At 35.1% G+C, this 19689-nt stretch overlaps 2 protein-coding genes across 2 annotated transcripts in view; one reads left to right on the forward strand and one right to left on the reverse strand.

Annotated features, from left to right (window-relative positions):
• The window catches only part of PHIP (PHIP subunit of CUL4-Ring ligase complex), a 119196-nt gene extending 106039 nt beyond the window's left edge, over window positions 1–13157 (forward strand). The window contains exons 36-40 of the mRNA XM_074333220.2: window positions 2744–2896; window positions 3655–3818; window positions 4276–4535; window positions 5044–5235; window positions 7697–13157. Coding sequence (XP_074189321.2) covers window positions 2744–2896; window positions 3655–3818; window positions 4276–4535; window positions 5044–5235; window positions 7697–8331 — 1404 coding nt within the window. The 3' untranslated portion in view covers window positions 8332–13157. The remainder of the gene's footprint in view (window positions 1–2743; window positions 2897–3654; window positions 3819–4275; window positions 4536–5043; window positions 5236–7696) is intronic.
• LOC109446300 (uncharacterized) lies at window positions 172–18129 on the reverse strand. Its single transcript, XM_088796324.1, has 5 exons — window positions 18040–18129; window positions 16040–16751; window positions 14981–15095; window positions 14143–14237; window positions 172–300 (listed from the first exon to the last, which is right to left on the reverse strand). Exons 1-3 carry the CDS (start codon window positions 18127–18129, stop codon window positions 14992–14994), a joined length of 906 nt encoding a protein of 301 aa, XP_088652450.1. The 3' UTR covers window positions 172–300; window positions 14143–14237; window positions 14981–14991.
• Between the last annotated feature and the right edge of the window lie 1560 nt (window positions 18130–19689).

Consider the following 19689-nt stretch of genomic DNA (forward strand, 5'->3'; position numbering starts at 1 on the left):
AGACATAATTGAAACCATACAGTGTGTTTTCCAACCACAGTGCAATCAAACTAGAAATCAATAACAAAAATAACAGAAAAATATCCAAACACTTGGTAACTAAACAATACACTTCTAAATAATCCATGATTCAAAGAAGATTTACCGGACATAAAAAATACATGAAACTTAATGAAAATGAATACAACATATTAAAATTTGTGGGATGCAGCTAAAGCAGTGCAGGGAAATTTTTTAGCAATAAGTAGTCTATCAGAAGAGGCAAGGTCTCAAGTCTGTAACCCAGGCTCTTTCAAAAACCTAGAAAAATAAAATAAAATTAACCAAAAGTGAGAAGAAATAATAAAGAGCAAAAATCAATGAAACTGAAAACAAAAACAGTAGAGACAATCCATAAAACCAAAAGCTGATTCTTTGAAAAGATCACTAAAATTGACAAACCTTTATTAAGACTTACAAAACTAAAAAGAGAAAAGATACAAATTGCCAATATCAGGAATGCAATGGGGGGGATATTACTACAGACCCTGCAGATAACAAAAGTATATTAAAGGAATACTACACACAGCTGTACACATATATATTGGACATCCTAGATGAAATGGACCAGTTGTCAAAGTACAAACTACCACAGGTTACCCAATATGAAGTAGATTATTTGAATAGCCCTATAACTAGTAAGGATATTTGGTTTGCATTTTAAAGCTTTCAAAAAAGAGATCTCTTAGGTCCAGATAACTTCATTGGAGAATTCTACCGAATGTTTAAAGATTTAACAGATTCTACATAATCTCTTCCCTAAAGTAGAGAACACTTCCTCCCCTCAATCTATGAAGGCAGTTTGCTCCTGATACCAAGACCAGACAAAACAGTACAAAAAAAGAAAATGTAAAAATTCTTAATTCAGCAAATAGAATTCAGAAATATATAATAATGATTTTATACAATGTCCAAGTGGGTTTTTTTCTCCAGGGGTGTAAAGCTGGTTCAGTATTCAAAATTCAGTCAATGTTATTCATCATATTAAAGGAAAAAAATCATATGGTCATATCAATGCAGAAAAAGCATTTGACGAAATGCATAATTGCCCATTTTGTTCTAAGAACATACACCAAGTTTTGATCACGTGGCAGAAGACAGCAAGGGAAAAATTTAGGCCAGATGATTTATTGGGGTTTCCATGAGAGAGGCAAGGCAGGGCAGCGTAAACAGTTCACAATTGGCTACTTGAAATAATTCCAATGGGCTTTGGGCAGAGGGGTGGTCTCTAGTTGTCTGGTACCTGGCCCTGGGATAGTTCAGGGCAAAAGAAATACTGGCTTGGTGTGAGAGTTAGATAAGGAGGTGGTTGGTTTGCATAAGAAAAAGGTGTTCCCAGTGCAGCCTTTTGCTATGTCTAAAAATTGGCTAGCCCTGGGAGGGGCAGTATCTCCTCAGATCTGTAAAGCCCCCAAATGCCAGAGCATCAAGAATATAGAAAATAAGAAAATACAGTTAATATAATTGGCTCTGTGATGAATGGATGCCAGGTAGACAAATAATCTAAGAAAACAGACCATCATTAATGATTAAAATAAAAAAACACAAGAAAAGTAGGAATAGACGGGAAGTTCCATTAACTTGATAAAGAAAAAATTTATTAACCTACAGCTAACATCGTGATTTATTATGACAAACTGAATGCTGTCCCCCTAAGATTGGGAATGAGGCACTGCTATCCAGTATAGCACTGCAAATTCTAACCAGTGCAGCAAGGCAAGAAAGAAAATAAAAGGCATACAGATTAAGGAAGAAATAAAACTGTTTATAAAGGGTAATAATCCTGTTTGCTTTATGGTCAAACATATTTGATCATAATTTAAACTTGGTGCAAAGTCAAGTTATATTTCAAAAAATATAGTTACATACTCCAAGGCCATGGAAAAGATGTAGTACTCTATTCTTATTTAGAGATTCTATATTCACATAATTTATACTATTCTGTTGCTTTTTTCTTTCAGTTGTCTTATTGCTTATAATCTATTGCCTTATTTTATACAGTTGCCTAGGTGGCAATTCTGGGTAATTCCACCTCTGTGAGGAATGAAGTGCATAGACTTTGTGTGACAGCTAGTTAATATTATGGTTATGTTTCAGGGAGTCAGCAGCCTTTAGAGTTTATACCATATCTCCCTGAAAATAAGACCTGGCCAGATCATCAGCTCTAATGAGTCTTTTAATTAATATAATTAATATAAGACCGGGTCTTATATAATATGAAACCGGCTATAATATAATGTAATATAATACTGGGTCTTCTTATATTAATTTTTGTTCCAAAAGATGCATTAGAGCTGATGGTCCTGCTGGGTCTTATTTTGGGGGAAACACGGTAGGTAGCATAAAGTTTTGGGTATTTTACATCAAATTTACATGTGTAATTGTAGAGCTGAGTTTTTTTAATACTTTTTAAATCTCCCTTTTCTAACACCACCATTTACCTCTTTCCCAAGGAAAAAAAGTGCAACTTAATAGATTGTTGAATGAGAAAAATCCTGTGTTGAGTGCAATAAAAGGGAGGGGGCATGCAAAAAATATATATATATAGAAAAAAGGAAGCCTTGATGAGGGAAACAAGGAATGATTAATAATAGTTCTAGGACTTAAACTCATCACAGAAATTGTATGTGAATCCTTGTGCTGAGAAGTAATGCTTTGTGGTAGTAATGATAATAATTAATACCACCTGTTTTTCCTCTCTTAGGATTACAGAGACATCATTGACACTCCAATGGATTTTGCTACCGTTAGAGAAACTTTAGAGGCTGGGAATTATGAGTCACCAATGGAGTTATGTAAAGATGTCAGACTTATTTTTAGTAATTCTAAAGCGTATACACCAAGCAAAAGATCAAGGGTATATAATTAAATTTTCTTTTATGTTTAAATTAAACGAAGTTTGTAGAAAAATTATGTTAAGTAACTATGTTGCTTTTATTTAAAATTTAGAGCAAAGCTGACCTTCTGTTCTTAATGGTATCCTAGTAGAAAAAAAGAATTGACTTCTTTCTGCTTTTTAATTCTATGAAATAACACTGATGTCACTAATGTTTAGGGATGGTTACTTTTCTTGAAGTAGTATGGTTGAACAGATACACCACATATGTATCACCTTCGTATGTATTAGGGCTATGTGGGCTTACTTTTCAGGCTATTTTCTACATTAATGAAAAGGAGCATCTTTGTGAATGATTTATAAAAAATGAGTAAACTTTAATTTACCTGTCTTTGGCCAAACAGTACAACACAAAGGGGTGATATATGCAAATGAAATGAGAAAGAATAACTAGCTAGTTCTAGGTAGCAATGGAAAGCAGGTTCAAACCCTCAGGAATACTTTTAATATGACAAGAGTGCACAGGAATTTTGTCTATATGAGCCATCTGAATTCATAGTAGGGCTTTTCTCAAAGCTTGGAAGATTCCTAATCTAGATACAAAAATAATTGTAAAAATGCTTCAGTTTTACTTTTCATCAAAAGAGATTGGAAAAAGCAATGTTTAAATTCTGAAAACTTTTTGCTAGAAAAATATTTAAATTATGTGTCAATATTTGCTGAACAGGCATTTTCCTTTGAGGAATGTTTGAACAGTTCTTTTTTGATTCTTACCATAGATTTACAGCATGAGTTTGCGCCTGTCTGCTTTCTTCGAAGAACACATCAGTTCAGTTTTATCAGATTATAAATCTGCTCTTCGTTTTCATAAAAGAAATACAATAACCAAAAGGAGGAAGAAAAGAAACAGAAGCAGCTCTGTTTCCAGTAGTGCTGCATCAAGGTATTTGATTTATTTTAAATGGCATCAACTGATCTATAACTTTGTCATCTAAGTGACAGAACTTGGTGTTTTTTAATACTTCCTTTACTATTCCCTATATTGCAGAATGATATATTTGACATGCAAGTTCCTATGATGTGGAGGATTTTTAATCTTTTAACTAAAGCTATACTAGTGTAAGTGCTTAAATTCAAACTGCTAAATCTATACAGTAAAACAGCATTTTTAGGATAGTGATGGCATCATGCTTTCTGTCATATATAACTAGCATTTACGGCGATCCTTCACTAAATATTCACTTTTCAAAGGCTCACAACCATATGAAATCCACTACAAATCTCATATTTTAACATATTTCATATAGTACAAATATTGAATCCAGTAGTATTTATAAAACTGTGTTTTATTCATCCACATAGAACTATAAGAATGACTAATGATATTATTTTATTTACAGCCCTGAAAGGAAAAAAAGGATGGTAAAACCCCAGCTAAAGTCAGATGTTTCTACCTCTCCATTCTCTACACCCACAAGATCAATACCACCGAGGCACAATGCTGCTCAGATAAATGGTAAAACAGAATCTAGTTCTGTAGTTCGAACCAGAAGCAACCGAGTGGTTGTAGATCCAGTTACCACTGAGCAACCATCTACTTCTTCAGCAGCAAAGACTTTTATTTTGAAAGCTAATACATCTGCGATGCCAGGGAAAACAAGTAAGAATCAGTTAGTTTCTAAATTGAAGTATATATATAATGACTTTTAATTTAAGCTTTTACATTGCCAAATGACATATACTGGATTTTAGTAAATTCCAGCAGACACTGTTGATTTTTTTCTTTGTTTTTCTGCCCCCCCCCCCCCTTTTAATTGTTTTTAATAAGAAAACAAAGTTGAGGTTAAGGAGTGTCAGTGTAGAATAATGCTTAAAAATGGCAACTCTGACCCAAACTGCCTGAATTTAAATTCAAGTATCCAGAGTTGCTAGCAATTTGCCAGGACTTGCCTTCATAATCTTGAAGTGACTGGACAACTTCTAAAAGGTCTGAAATTATTAAGAGTTTAGTTGTTTATGCCTTTTTCCTATTAGAAAGCTTTAAGTATCCCCCAGGTTTTGTTCTCTCAGCTAATTCAAGCAATTCAAGTTACAGGTAGTCCCAACCTTCTTACTTGTTTTCAGGTTAAATAACGCTTAGTTTGTAATGTTTTATATGTGTGTTTTAGTTCTAGAGAATTCTGTGAAACATTCGAAAACCTTGAATACTCTTTCAAGTCCTGGTCAATCAAATTACAGTCATGGCACTAGGAATAATTCTGCAAAAGAAAACTTGGAAAAGGAAAAGCCATTCAAACGTAAAATGAAATCATCTGTCCTCTCAAAGAATCTTTCAAAGTCATCAGCTGTCATTGAGCAAGGTAAGGTGTGATTTGTATCTTCCAAGATAGACTAGATCTTTTCTTAACACGTTGCGTATAGATCACGAGAATCTTCGTTTTTTTCTGAGCCATGCGTTAAGGACGGATAACGAGAATTCTCGTTTTTACTGTTGACTCTTTTTACTTTGTATATTTTATTGAATTATTTGTAGAATAATTATTTATAGAATAATTTATAGAATAATTTATTTGTAGAATCTATTATTTATAGAAAAATAATAAATGACATAGAAGCATTTACGCTTTAAAGAGAAGAGTGCATTTTAAAGTAGTTTCTTTTAAAAACCTGCCGGAACAGAGGGGTATGAGGGATTTAAACCCTGCCATACGCAACGTGTTAAAAATGATGATTTTGTTGGAGTTAGTACGTAAATCAACTTTTTTAGGTTGCTCATTTAAAAGTCACCTTCTAATATTAGTTGATAAATTTAGTGAGACATCTTTGATTTGCAGTTTTGTGCCAAACTTAAACTATATTATCATTAATTTTAAAAGCCAAGAAAAACTTGCTATATGAAAATGAAAACAAATTACGGAATCAAAGGCTTTTAGGATGTAAATTAGTTTTTAACTTCATTATTACAAAACCTAAAAAAGTATATCCAAGAAGTTTAAATTAAATTGGATTTAGTTAACCCAGGTACCAGTCTTCACTTTTTTTGGGAAAATTAAGTTATTACATTACAAAATTCAACACAGCAACCTTTATTAATTCATCAGGGTTGTCTATAGCCAGACTCTCTATTATAATACACAACTTTTTTACAGTTATTCTTATAAGTTCTTTTCATCTGCAGATTTTCTTTGTTAAAGCTTTATGTTTGAAAGATGAAGATAAATAATATAAACACATCCTATGTATGACATGTTAAAATAATTGTGGCTTTTTTGGCAACAGACACCTCAAGAATAAGCATTTTGTATAATGATTTCCAAAGTGTTTTTAAGCCATTTCCTCTTCAATATTCTCCCCAGAAACCGCTCAGAATTTAATTGTTTATTTAAACGTCTTCATTTTGATTAGTGAAATTGGGATCCATCCACTGACATAAGCTTAAAATCAGGGAGTCATCCTAGCCTTCTCTTCAGCATCCAAATCTACTTGATAATTATTAGCTTCTGTTGTTCCTGCCTCCTTAACATCTCTAAAATCCATTAATCCATTCCCTCCTCCGTTCTCGCTTCCATGTCCTTAATTTAGGCCAACGTAATTTCTCATCAGGACTGTTGTCCTAATTTCCTAACTGGTCTCTCTGCCTTAGTCCTTAACTGTTCCTTACCCAATCCATCTTCCACATTGCAGCCAAAGTGATCTTTCTGATCATTTCTCTCTATTGCACACGTGCACTTACACATTTCTCCCCTGTCACCACTCCCTTCATCATTATGGAAGACCACCAATCTAAAGTGAGTCATTCGTACTATGGGGGTCAGGAAAGTGAGGACTTTGCCTTCTCCCTCTGTTACTGGTTCTGGCCTTTTGTGAGTCTCTTGATGGTTTTTTTCTTGATATTTATGCAGTACAATTCCAACCCATGACAAAAAATAATCATTATGAAGAAGCATTCTCTTTAAAATCAGTTTTCATCTCTTTATGAATTTCCTTTAAGATAATTACATTGCAGATCACATGCACCATAACCAAACAAAAAACTTTAGAAATTTTGGAAGAAAAATGTTAGTGGGAATGCATGTGTGTTATTTTTTGTTTTCATTTGAAAGAGTAATATATATATATATATATATTTTTTTTTTAAATCACAGAAAGGCAGTTCATCATGATCTCCAGATTGTACATATTTAGAATTTTATCTCCCAATATTGTTTTATTTTTCAATAAAGCATAGTGGCCTTTATCATGGAGTTTGTTACAGTGGGATTTTAATCATGATAACGGTGGCACATGTATAGGCATAACTTGGAACTATTCCAGGTTAGGTCCCATCTACCACAATAAAGCAAATATGGCAATAAAGCAAGTCACATGAATTTTTTGGTTTCCCGGTACATATAAAAGTTATGTTTACACTATACTGTAGTCTATTAAAGTGTGCAGTAGCATTGTCTCTTTAAAAAATAATGTATATACCTTAATTTAAAGATACTTTATTGCTAAAAAATTCTAACCATCTATCCAAGTCTGTTGGGGAAATGGCACCAATAGACTTGCATGATACAGGGTTGCCAAAAACTTTCAATTTGTTTAAAAAAGAAAAAATCTTGGGAAGTGCAATAAAGCAAAATGCAATAAAATGAGGTGTGTCTGTAAACAATATCATTAAACTATTAGCATTTTGTTGGTTCTTTTTCTTATTTTAGTAAAAAAATAATTAGAATTATTCCATTTCATGTAAGTATAGCATTGGTCTTATTGGTTAGTTAGAAAGTCAAATAAAAAGGCATTCCATATATTAAGTGTGCCATTGTTCGCTTTTAACAGATTGTAAGAACAATGCTCTTGTACCAGGAAGCATTCAAGTAAATGGCCATGGAGGGCAGCCATCTAAACTTGTGAAGAGGGGACCTGGAAGGAAACCTAAGGTAGAAGTTACTACCAGTAGTGGTGAAGTTATACACAAGAAGAGGGGTAGAAAGCCCAAAAAGCTACAGTATGCAAAGCTAGAAAATTCAGAGCAAAATAATGTACATCCTATCAGAGATGAAGTAGTTCCTTCTTCAACATGCAATTTTCTTTCTGAAACTAATACTGTAAAGGAGGATTTGTTACAGAAAAAGAGTCGTGGAGGCAGAAAACCCAAAAGGAAGATGAAGACACAAAAACTAGACTCAGATCTCATAGTTCCTACTAGTGTTAAAATGCTAAGGAGAAGTAACCGAAAAAAGACAGATGATCCTATGGATGAGGAAGAAGAGTTTGAGGAACTGAAAGGCTCTGAACCCCACATGAGAACTAGAAACCAAGGTCGAAGGACAGCTTTCTATAATGAGGATGACTCCGAAGAGGAGCAAAGGCAGCTGCTGTTTGAAGACACCTCTTTGACTTTTGGAACTTCTAGCAGAGGACGAGTCCGAAAGTTGACTGAAAAAGCAAAAGCTAATTTAATTGGTTGGTAACTTGTACCAAAATATTTTACTTCAAAATCATAAAGCAGGTACAGTTAAGGAATAAGTAGAACTAAGGTTTCTGCTTCCTTGCTGCTGTGGTGGATTAGAGAATGTTACAATTTGATTTGCAAAAAAAAAAAACAACCACAAACTTACAAGACACTTCACTTCTTTAAATGAATATATATATAAATATATACATATATATTTTAAATGTTTGCTATTTATTCCCTTAGATAGGTTATACATTTCAACATTCATTTCATTCACTGGTCGCAAAAAAAAAAAAAAAGAAAGAAAGAAATTGAGGATCTATAATGAATTCCCAGTCTATTTCTGGAAAAGACAGTTCTGCTACATTTTTAACGAGCATAGTATTCCTAGTGATAGAGCGTTTCATGTTAAAATGAATTATTTTTGACCAAGCCAGGTACATTTCTATTGATACAGAAGTCGTGCCCCTAGGAGGAGAGATGTTACCAGAGTAGCAGTAAATTAAGAAATGTGTTTCCTCTTAAGATAAATATAAAATTCCCACAATTTGATACCCTAAAGAGTTTAATTTTACTTGTACAATGTTCATCTACAAAGAATCTAGAGAAGGCTTTTGCTGTATTCCATTTCTGCCAAACGTAAGAGAAAATGTACTGATGAAAAGGAAACATATCCACATTGGAAAACATTTGACTGTCTAATTTTTCAGACCTTGATTCTTATATCAATCACTCAATCTCTGTTTATTGTGCCAAAGACTGAGAATCAGTGCAGTGGAAAGCCTGTTTTTGACTGTCAGGACAGCATACACTTTTCAATATTGGAAAGGCTATATATTATTCTAAAGAGCAAGTTAGTAAAGAGTTATGCTGAGATGTATCTTTTTTTGGTACTAATAGTAGAAAGTAATGCACTGGTGGGTCCTTTGACAGAGATGTTTTGGAGAAAGTGTTTAAGTGGTTAAAGGATTCAAGGAAAATACAGGAAAAAGGTAAGGGATTTGATGTTTACTTGATCTGGATTAATGTTGTTTCTAAACTTTAGACATATCTAATAGGCTAAATGACTTACAAAGAAATGTGTCTGTGTGTGTATGTATATATTGATAAATGGGTATAATTAAATATATATACAAACACATACTTATATACTATTACCCAGGTATAAATTCTTTTTTCAGGATTTTTTAGATAGTGATAGAATAAAAATAATTTTAAAATGTCATACTTTATAGTTTAATTTTAAGGGGAAGATTGGTTATTTTCAATTATTAAAGGTTAAAATAGGCCAAATCACTTTTTATGCAATCATGTTTTATACAGTGGTCTCATTGCACATTGTGTTTTTTCTGCACTTTTTACGGTATCCTTATCACGCTGGTATGTCAATATACACCCTAAAGAAAACTTCCATTTAATGATTGTGCCTTGTATTCTATTATTTTTTGCATCATTAGTAAAATTAAGTTGTCTATTGTAAATGATAATTATATGACTTAGGAGAATGTATTGCTATATGTACTGCTATGGAAAAGGAAAGCAGTTATTTATTTGTTTATGGTACAGTTATTTTATACTTTAAAAACCAACATAAATACCATTTCTATTGTTTAAAAATTATTGTCCATTTTTTTAAAAGTTGAAAGAATGGAGTATTTTCTGAGGACTGGTATGGTACAAAAAGGTAACCAAAATTTTCAGATACTACATTTTTAAAAAGTGAGGATGGGAAAATATGTATCAGCATGACCCTGATATAGAAATATAAAGTCTTTAATTGAACCTTGGCAAAATACCTTACATAATTATTTCTTATTTCTGATAGGGATAAATATTAGCTGTCATTTAATTGTCTTGAAGAAGAATGGAAAGTGATACATTTGGGCTTTTTAGACCGTTTGTAACTAAATTTGTACAGAAATCCTTCTGTGAAATTAAGTAAACCATTTTCCAGATCTTAACTGGATTGCTGTGATTTTGCAGTTGAAAAATAATTTCAAAATTTTCAGGTTTTTTGTATATTTATTTTTTTCTAACAAATATATTTAACTATATAATTAAAATTCAGTAGTTAAAGTCTTCATAATGCAGAAATGGACGGCTTGGTTGTATAGTAAAATGAGTCAGTTACACCATTATTGAAAATAGTGTATATGTTTAAATTTGTCATTAAAGTAATTTGTTGCTTTTGAAGGCAATCTATTTGAAACATGTAATTTCCTGATGTTAATCTGCATTGTGTTAGAAACAAATAATAGTCTATAAATCCAGTTTTGTAAAAAAAAAATGTGTATAATTTTAAAGTGTGTACAGAAAAAGAAAGCGTACACAGTCTTAGAGTGGAATATACCTCTAGTACAGTGTATGGATTAGTTCTAACTCGTGAGCAAAGAAATGAGTATTTACCATTTTACCTGCAACAAGTAAATGTATTACTCCTGTTATAAAGACATTGTATATGTATGACCTTATTTGGACATTATTAGACACTGGTTTCTTAGTAAAGCAAAAATGACTTGGATCAGATTATTTGTAATTGAAACACTTAAATGTATTAGTAATACCAGATATATTTAGATTTTATATTTTTATAATTTAGCTTCTTTGCATTGCAGAAGTTGAATTGAAAAATTTAAGTCATCACCATCATTTTTGTTCTGTTGGACCACTTGGAAAAATACCTTCTTTGAGACAGTGACACTATGTATGTATTGTTTATAGGCCAAAAGGAAATATTGGCAGTTGTCTTAGGTGAGCAATAAAAAAAAAAAAATCTCAAGTTTACTGAAAATTTCAGAAATATAACCTGTTATATGCATGGAAATTGTAAATCAATTTATTTTTAAGTATCTAACCCTAATAGTCTCTCCCTTCACCCCCACATTCTCAAATCCCAGTCAAATCTAAAAATTATAGAATGTTGCAAATGAGCAGTTTAAACATTCAGTCTAATTACAGTCTCACAGCTCTGGGCAATAGGTACATACTTTCTTAAAATTTTATCTTTTGCATTCTGCTGTTAGGGCGTTGGACTAGTTTGCATATATTTATGTACTAAAGATTTGTTGGTCTTGTTTCCAATTTGAAGACTTATTTTTTTATTAAAAACCATTTTGAAAACTTATTATAAAAAACTATCATCCTCCTTAAATTTAATTAGAAGGACTATAAAATATTTGTGAGCTTGATCGAGTCACATTCATCACATTCCAAGACATGAATTTGGTTAAATTTGGTATCACTTGGAAATTAATTACATAAGATACACTGATGAGCAAAACAGTCCTTATGTAGCATGTGTGTTAACATCTAGAATTGCCCCTTATCTGTAGTGCGGTAGACTAATCAAACATTTAAACAAATAAGTAACATCTTTTGCTTATATGATATTAGCAACATTTACATGTTTTAAAATATGGTTTGTAATTAGTTCCTCCAGTTAATAGTGTTTACTTTAATTCTAGCATTCCATTTTATGCATATCGACATACCTATATATTTCTCCCAAATGTCAACTGGAAGCAGAAGTTTTGATTTCCAGTTTTCTATCTAATGAAAACATTGTTATTCTGAATGTTTTTGTTCACCTGAAATTTATTTTTGAATAGGCTGGAAGGACCAAGATACTTGAGTATTTAAAGGCTATAAGTGTTCTCCTTATATGCAGAAATACATGATTTTAAAAGTCATAACAGCGGAAGTACTTTTATATTCTCTGAATTACTCCATGCTTAGAAAGTAGTCTTGACCTAATAGGTTGAGAAGTGGTACAATTATATTTAGGCAAGATTTTTTTTTCTATTAAAATTGGAAAAATACACCTTTTCCTCTCTTCCCTCCTTGCACTTCCCCCTTAGTTCTCCAAATTTCCAAGTGATTTATTACATTTACTAAGAAACTGTTTTCACTCCAAATGAAAAGTCATTTTGTACGAAGCACCCAAGGAGAGGTCTGATTGAGTCAGAAGCCTGTAATTACCACTTTTGACGCTCCAGAGATAAACCTTGTACACACTACGGTAAAACAATTAGAAAACATGGCCTATAAATGTATATTTTTAGTTTTGATAGCTCTGTGTTGAAATACTTTTTTAATGCAGATAAAATCATCAGGAAATTAATCTTATACGGCAGAAACCAAATACATATAGTGGGTGGCTGTGAGTTTTCTTCATTTAAGGAGCTAAAAGACTAGGTTTGAGATGATACATAGTACACGTATGATGCAGATGCACACATACGCTCATTACTTTTGTGCGTGTTGATTAATCACAATGATAAACTATAAATTGAGATAAAATACAAAGTTACATTTTTGGACCATATTAAAACTGCAAGATGGGGTCTTATTAAAGATTTTTTAGAAAACTGTTAAATCCTGTCACACGACATTTAGACATGTAGAATGTAGTTCAATTTTTAAAAAGTAACTGACCTAGAGGGTTAACGTTGAAACTGACACATTTTCAAATTAAAACTATGCTTATTTTGTACAGAAAACAATGTTAAACACAAGCAAATCTGTTGTATGTAATAAGTAACAGAGTTTAAAGACAAATTAATTATTTAGCTTTATTGAGGTTTTTGTTTTTTTCCTTCCAGAAACCTGGAATATCATGTTATAAATGGCAGTCTTACATCAGAATAGCAGTGCCCTTTCTTTTTGTACATATTGATTGGACCTTTCTTTACTGTTATGTGACACTTTCTATGTTAGTTTTGATGCATAATTCTTTGAATCCTTTTATACAAACTAGAATGTATGTGTAAGAATTCCTGTCCCTGCAATGTAGTAACTACAAACTTATTTTTAAATAAATAGAAAACTTGTTTTTCTAAGCTATTTAGTAGAGCCTCATTTCTTTATTACTTGCTTTTTTGTGTTGGTTTGGTCAACACATGACATAAATTCAACAAACACTATACCAAAGAAGCCATTATGTAAATGCTGGTACATTGGAGTTTCCAGTGCTCTATTTAGCAAAATGTTAAGATTACTAGCCAATCAAAGGATTGTGGGTACCCTAATGTAATTTAATTCCAAAATAACTAAAGGTTAAAAGTAATCATTTGCCTTTTAATGTGTACACAAAACAATTATTGACTTGTTACTATGTGTAAATTACTGGGTGATAAATACTTCAGTATTCAGATATTTCTGTTAAGATGCATTTACAAGGAACAATTGGTGTATTTTCTCAAAAGTGAAATGAAATTTAGGGAAAAAATGGAGGAATGATTAAAAAGTTTTACTTGTTAAGCAGTTATTCAAAATGAGAATTATAAAGCTATTGCTGTTTTACTAGGACTTTGTCAGGTTGGCATACATTTTTATTGACTTTCTGAGAATCCCAATTTTAGTATAAAGAATACATAGGCTATTACAATAGATGACAACCAGATTAAGCATGTGAGGGGTGATTTGTGATTTTGTGCTATTAATGATAATTTCTAAAGAATTTTGTTTACATGGCTATAAAATAAATTTCTAAGTTGAGAAACGCAGATAAATATTCTTAGGTACCTTTTCTTTCTAAAGTATGCTGACACTAATTCGTAGTTACATACTTAGAAGAACCAGCCAAGAAAAATTCATTTTCAGCAGCCACTTTTTACTGGTTTCTCTTTTGTAATAGTTATCAACTTTCATTTTGTAGCCTAAGTTGCCCCATTATTTAAGGGCATTAAAAACCAAAACAAAACTTCTGTTCCTTGCAATATAATACTTTCCATTTGTAATCTTTTTGCACTCACTACATTTAATGTATGTTGATTACTCTTTTTAGTTTTGTTAGGAAAAGAACAGTGGAAAGGATTAAGTGAAGTACCTTTCTGCCTAATTAGCTAAGACATGTTGGCAGCACAGTGCAATGGAATGAACTGGGCTTGGAATTGAGTCATCTCTGAGTTTCACTTTTCTCATCTGTAAAATAAAAAAAAAATTGATTAGATAAACTGCAGGGTCCAATTCAATTCAAATAGCCTGTGGTTGTTTCTTACTGTACTGTGTACTCATGGCTCAGTCTTGGCTTTCCTATTTAGTACCTAAAGAAAATATGCATTAATGTATAGCCTCCAGGCAAGCTGTGTCTTCTGGCCATGACCTGACTGTAATAAGTGGGAGATTTTCTGAACAGTTAGAAAAAGGAGTTTTGACTGCTGTTGCAACACTATCAATTGTGACGAGTTGAAATATTTGTTTACTACAAATAAAGAGTACTAAAGTTTGTGATTTTACAGGGGCCCTCTGGGAAATGTCAAAGATAGTTTCAATGTAAAACACATCCTGAAATTTTTATTTTAGGATTCAATCTTGGGAAAGCAAAATCAAGAGTTTTCAGAGGAGATTTAATCATTTGATTAAGATAGAATCATGGGTGCCTGAGAATAATAGTTGGTTTCCATTTAATAAAAATGAAATAAAATATTTAAACAGAAGGCAGATCAATTTTAAGAAAATTTAGAACTTTCACAAGTGGGAACCTTTGGTCTTTGTTTTAATAATCAGGGACATTATAAAGAGAAACCAATTACTCTGATAAGGTACAGAAAATCTGAGCAGATTATAAAGAAGTAAGAGCAATTCAGTCTTCTTTCAAGCTCTTTAAGAACAATTTATTATTGTAACAGAAAACCAAAGTCTAGTTTGGTATTGACGGTACTTACCAGTAAAGGTTTCACAAGTTCTTCCCTTCACCTCTTGTGAATAAGTGCATCAAAGCTATGGAAATTTTGCCAAATTGAACTATCAAGTAGCTTAATTCACTGGATCTCTGCACATCTTTAAAATAAAATAAGTTATGATTCCTGAATGGCTTGCCTTCTTGAGTGGTGTAGAGGATCAAATAAAACCTCATTTATTCCACATATACTATGTCCCAGTCACTGGGCTAGGTCCAGAGATGAAACACGTGACCCTTTGTCCGAAGAGTTCAGAGACTGGAGCAGTGCACATGAATGCCTGAGTTCCCTGCATCCTGGCCATGAGAGATTAGACAAATTTCTTAAGCTCTCTTAGCCTGTACCGCATATTTATGATTGGGGATTGTAGAAGCTATTTCACAGGCTAATTTATAAGTATTAAATAATTCATAACACCTGCTTAACCGTGTAGCTGGTACAGAGTACGCAAGTGGTAAATTGATGGGAGTGGAGTATAGGAAAAATAGGTCACCATATAGCTGCAGTAGATTTTTGCTAGCTACAACGGAAACATGCAGGTGCTCTGAAGACCCCAAGAGGGTCATCTAATTCTGTTGGGATGGCCATCCTGAGGGATATGAGGTCCGAACCGAGTTTTTAACTCAGAGGTGAATAAATGAGTGAGACAAGCCAGGGAGGCAATGGCAGTGAGGAACTTTCCAGAGAAGGGAATCTTCCATTCTCCTGAGCACGCAAGGAGGGATTGAAACTGAGGCGAGCATGTGGGCCAGATCTTCGCGGGGGGTGAAGAAGCGGGGGGGCTTGAAACCTCGCGGAGGGGGTTTGCCTCCGAGATGCTGGCTATTATCAGGGGCCACCAAAAGGTTTTAAGTTGGGAAGAATTCGATCCGAGTTGAGTGTAAGTTAGGTCATTGCGTCCTGCTGTGGATTTGTGGTGATTAGATTTTGAGATTGGAGTAGGGTGATTGGCCCGGGGGGCGGGGGGGGGCGGGGGCTGGTCTTAGACAGTTGAATTGGGAAGAGTAGGGGCCTGAGAGGAAAGGGGAAAACAGTAAAACTTACAGCCCTTGACGGCATAAGGAGGTAAGTGACGGCGGAGGACACGAAGGCCATCCCTGACCCTTGGCACTAACAGCGGGCAAAGGAGGGACGTGCCAAGGCCTAGGGATGGGGTAACCGCCCGAAACGAAGCTCGGGGTGGACTACGGTAGGTTCCGTCTAGGGCCGAGTGAGGGCTGCCAGGCGGAGAAGGTGCCGTTGGACCCGCTTCGGAGGCGCCTCGCGGTGCAAACGCCCCGGCAGAGCGTGCGCGGCGGCTCCTGTACGCAGCGCGCCCGGCGGAGACGCCTGCGCTGAACGCCGGGGGACGGCGACGCGGCGGAAGTGGGGGCGACGGGCCCGCTCTCCCCGACGGAGCGTGGTTCTCGCCGTTGCTGTCCCGGCCGCCGCCGCCTGCGCCCCTCCCCGCGGTGAGGAGCGGGCGCGGGGACTGGCCTGCACGGGCGGAGGGAGGGGGCGCGCGGTGGCGGCCTGCGCTGCGGTCGGGCCCATCCGGGGTCTCCCACCCTCCACCTGTCGAGGCTCTGCCCGCCGCGCACGGTTTGCTGTGTCCTGGCGCTCTGTCCCGGCGCGTCGGCCCGGACCCCCGCTTCAGCAGGGGACAGGCGACCCCGGGACGGAGCGCAGGCCTGGCGAGCGCCCTCAGCACCCGCACCTCTTGACAGGTAGCAGGACTGAGCTGGAGCCAGGGCGAGCGCGGCGCCTTCTCCCTCGCCTTGCGTCATTTTAGGCATTTTGGTGCGAGGAAGGAGGAGACGTGTATAATGTATTGCTCCTTTGGGGGCTGTGGAGAGGACAAGTGTTTATTTATCTTGCTCCCTCAAGGTGAGTTTTGATTCGGTTTGCGTTTTGTCATCTACACCTTAACTCTCTTTTTGGTTGATGTCATGTTTCCTCTCCTTGATTCAACCCATTCTTCAGCTTCTTCAGGTTATTTCATAGCTATTACACAACCTAGGTTTACATCTGTGTATTTATAATTCTTGAAACAGTAGCTGTTGACTGTACCAGAAATGGATTTTTCTGAAAAGTGTTATCGCTAAGCTAACTGCTTTCCATGACTAATTTACTCAGGAGATGTTGTTCTGATGCTGATTCCTGAACTAAGTTCTGGGATTTGTATTTCTCTTGAATTTCCCGTAATTCCCAGGACTGGGGTACGCACATGGTAGACTTTCAATATTTCTCGACAATCTCTTTTTTATGCAGGGAGAAACCGGTATCCTCTTCTCATTCTTCTTGTGACCTGATCAACCCCCACCCCGCCCCCACCCACCCAAGCATGCCCTCATCCCCTCTCATGGACCTTGCACTGTCATCCTAAGTAGCAACTCCAGTTTCTCTCCATTATAGTCTAGCAAACGCCCTCTCTTCTGACACTCCTACAGCTCATCCTTAGTATCAGTCATAAATATCAAGGCTTGGGCATCTGCAGCCTGTCTTTCAGACTCTGCATGTCCATTTTTTGTGACTCATCCAAGTCTTTTCATTCTTTCCTGTGTTCCTTTCAGAAACAGCATGTTGTAATGCAAAGATGCCATTTTTAACAACCATATTATGAAAAATAGCAAACAGAAATAGCATCAAACATCTAGTCAGTATCTAAATGTCCAAATATCTTCTGCTCTGAATATTTTTCTTTAGTTTGTTTGAATCATGATCCAAGTAAGCTCCACACACTGTAATTGATTAACATATCTTAAGTAAGCCATACGGATCCCACCTGGACATCATCTCAGCCTTTGTACCACTTTTTATTGTTACTGGAGTAAATTACTGTTTTTTTAGGGCCTTTCTTCTAGACAGTGAAATGATGGACTGTCCACCCGTGATGTTCAGATTTAAGGTTGTGGAATTCTTCTGTATTTTTCATGACTTTAAAGTCCAGCGTTTTGGGTTGGAATCAGAAAGTAAAAAAGAGCATATAAATACAGGTCTCTTAAGTTATACTTTCATTCAGGGGGATCCTTGATGTACTTTATAAAACATAAATGCACTCTTACACTTGTATATGCAGTGGATTTGCTGAGAGAAGCTAGGTTAAAATCTTTACATTTCAGGGAAAGAGAAGGATGGGCTAAGCGCCAGGCCATTCTGTTATGTGCCTGCTTTCCTTTCGTATTAATCAGTTTTCCTCTTCCTCAATATACACTTTTCCCTCTTCTCATTTTATATTCTCTCTTTAGTCCCAACACTGGCCTTTCATGCTGTTACTCTTTATAGTTTTCTATCAGTGCTCTAATGCTGAAAGCTGGCTGACCACTCATCAAAGATACTGTCGAAGAGGTTTGGGATTAGGTAGAAGGTGGGCCCAGAGTTGACCTCTGTGGTCCTTCAGCTCTAGGACTGCATGTAAATTAAGAAACAATCTTGATGCTGAGAAAGAAGTTGAAAGGCAGAAAAGAAACCAGTCAGACTACTGTTGGTGAAGAGTCAGTTGATGGTGGCTTAAGAAATTATTGCACATTGATTTTCCACTACCTGTCTAAAACCACAAGTTCTTTTGATGGATGTACACACTGCAGCAATAATATAAACACCTACATTATACTGACCAACAAGTGCTATCTCAGTTACCAGACTGAGAATAGCCCAACTCAGCAAAAAAAGTCTATTTAATGTAATTAGGCTATTTCAATTTTTTATTCCCCCTGTGTGTGTTCAACACATAACACACAAACAATCTCAGTGCCAACTTCTAACCTTTTATTGTTTTAACACAGAAACTATGGATTAAATGGGTCTCAGGGGTTTCAATCCCCCTTAAGAAAGGATCCTCTATTCCTAGTGAAGCTTTTCTTGAAGTCTAAGATTTCTCTTTAACTAAGGTATTTTTTAACTACATATTTCAAGTGAGCTTTTATCTGGACTCACAAATGTAAGACACTTTTTAAATCAACCCAAGTTTTGTGGAAGAACTGGTGCTTGAATCAGGGGAAATAAGTTATGCTATCATTTATTTTAAGAAGAGTAGTTGTAGATAGGAAGAAACCTAATTACCTGGTAATGCTTCTAATAAGTTTTCAATCCAATACCAAAAAATAAAAATGAGTATTTTACTAAATTCGGCAGTAGCATTGGGAAAAAAACATCTTTTGTTTCATATGTGAATGTTGCTAAAGGAATTTATACATTAATGGTAAAAAAACATATTTTTCTTCTTTTTGCCTGATATACTACATAGAAAAGCATCTTGGAAAATGTCACTCTGGAGATTCCTTGAAATAGTGTACTGATGGTTTTGCAGCTCTGTATTTTACCAGCAGCTCTACCAGCACAGTGTTTCATCTCAGGCACCGCAATGATTCTGCTCAGAATCTTCAAGGAGAAAAAGGTTGTATTGTATTGTAACTCTATTTTTTGTTTTCTTTCGATATTAAAAAATTAGCTACTATCCTTCAGAGGAGATCTTTACATCATTTAAGATTATATTTTGGGATTGTGGGGGCAGAAAATAATGATTAATTAACTTAGTGGCTTTTGGCAAAAGGTATAAAATAACATGTACAAATTTTACTATTTATGTTGAAAAGTTAAGTCCAGGAATAGGAATCCCCTAACACAATGATATAATCATCCACAAAAAAAAAATCCAATAACAAAAAACTAATCCTCGATCAGTATGCATTCTCCTTTTGTAGTGGAAGCTCTAT

Source organism: Rhinolophus sinicus, chromosome 2, assembly GCF_057876585.1.
Source record: "Rhinolophus sinicus isolate RSI-liver-muscle chromosome 2, RSI-T2T, whole genome shotgun sequence".
In the NCBI taxonomy this organism is placed as follows: Eukaryota; Metazoa; Chordata; class Mammalia; order Chiroptera; family Rhinolophidae; genus Rhinolophus; species Rhinolophus sinicus.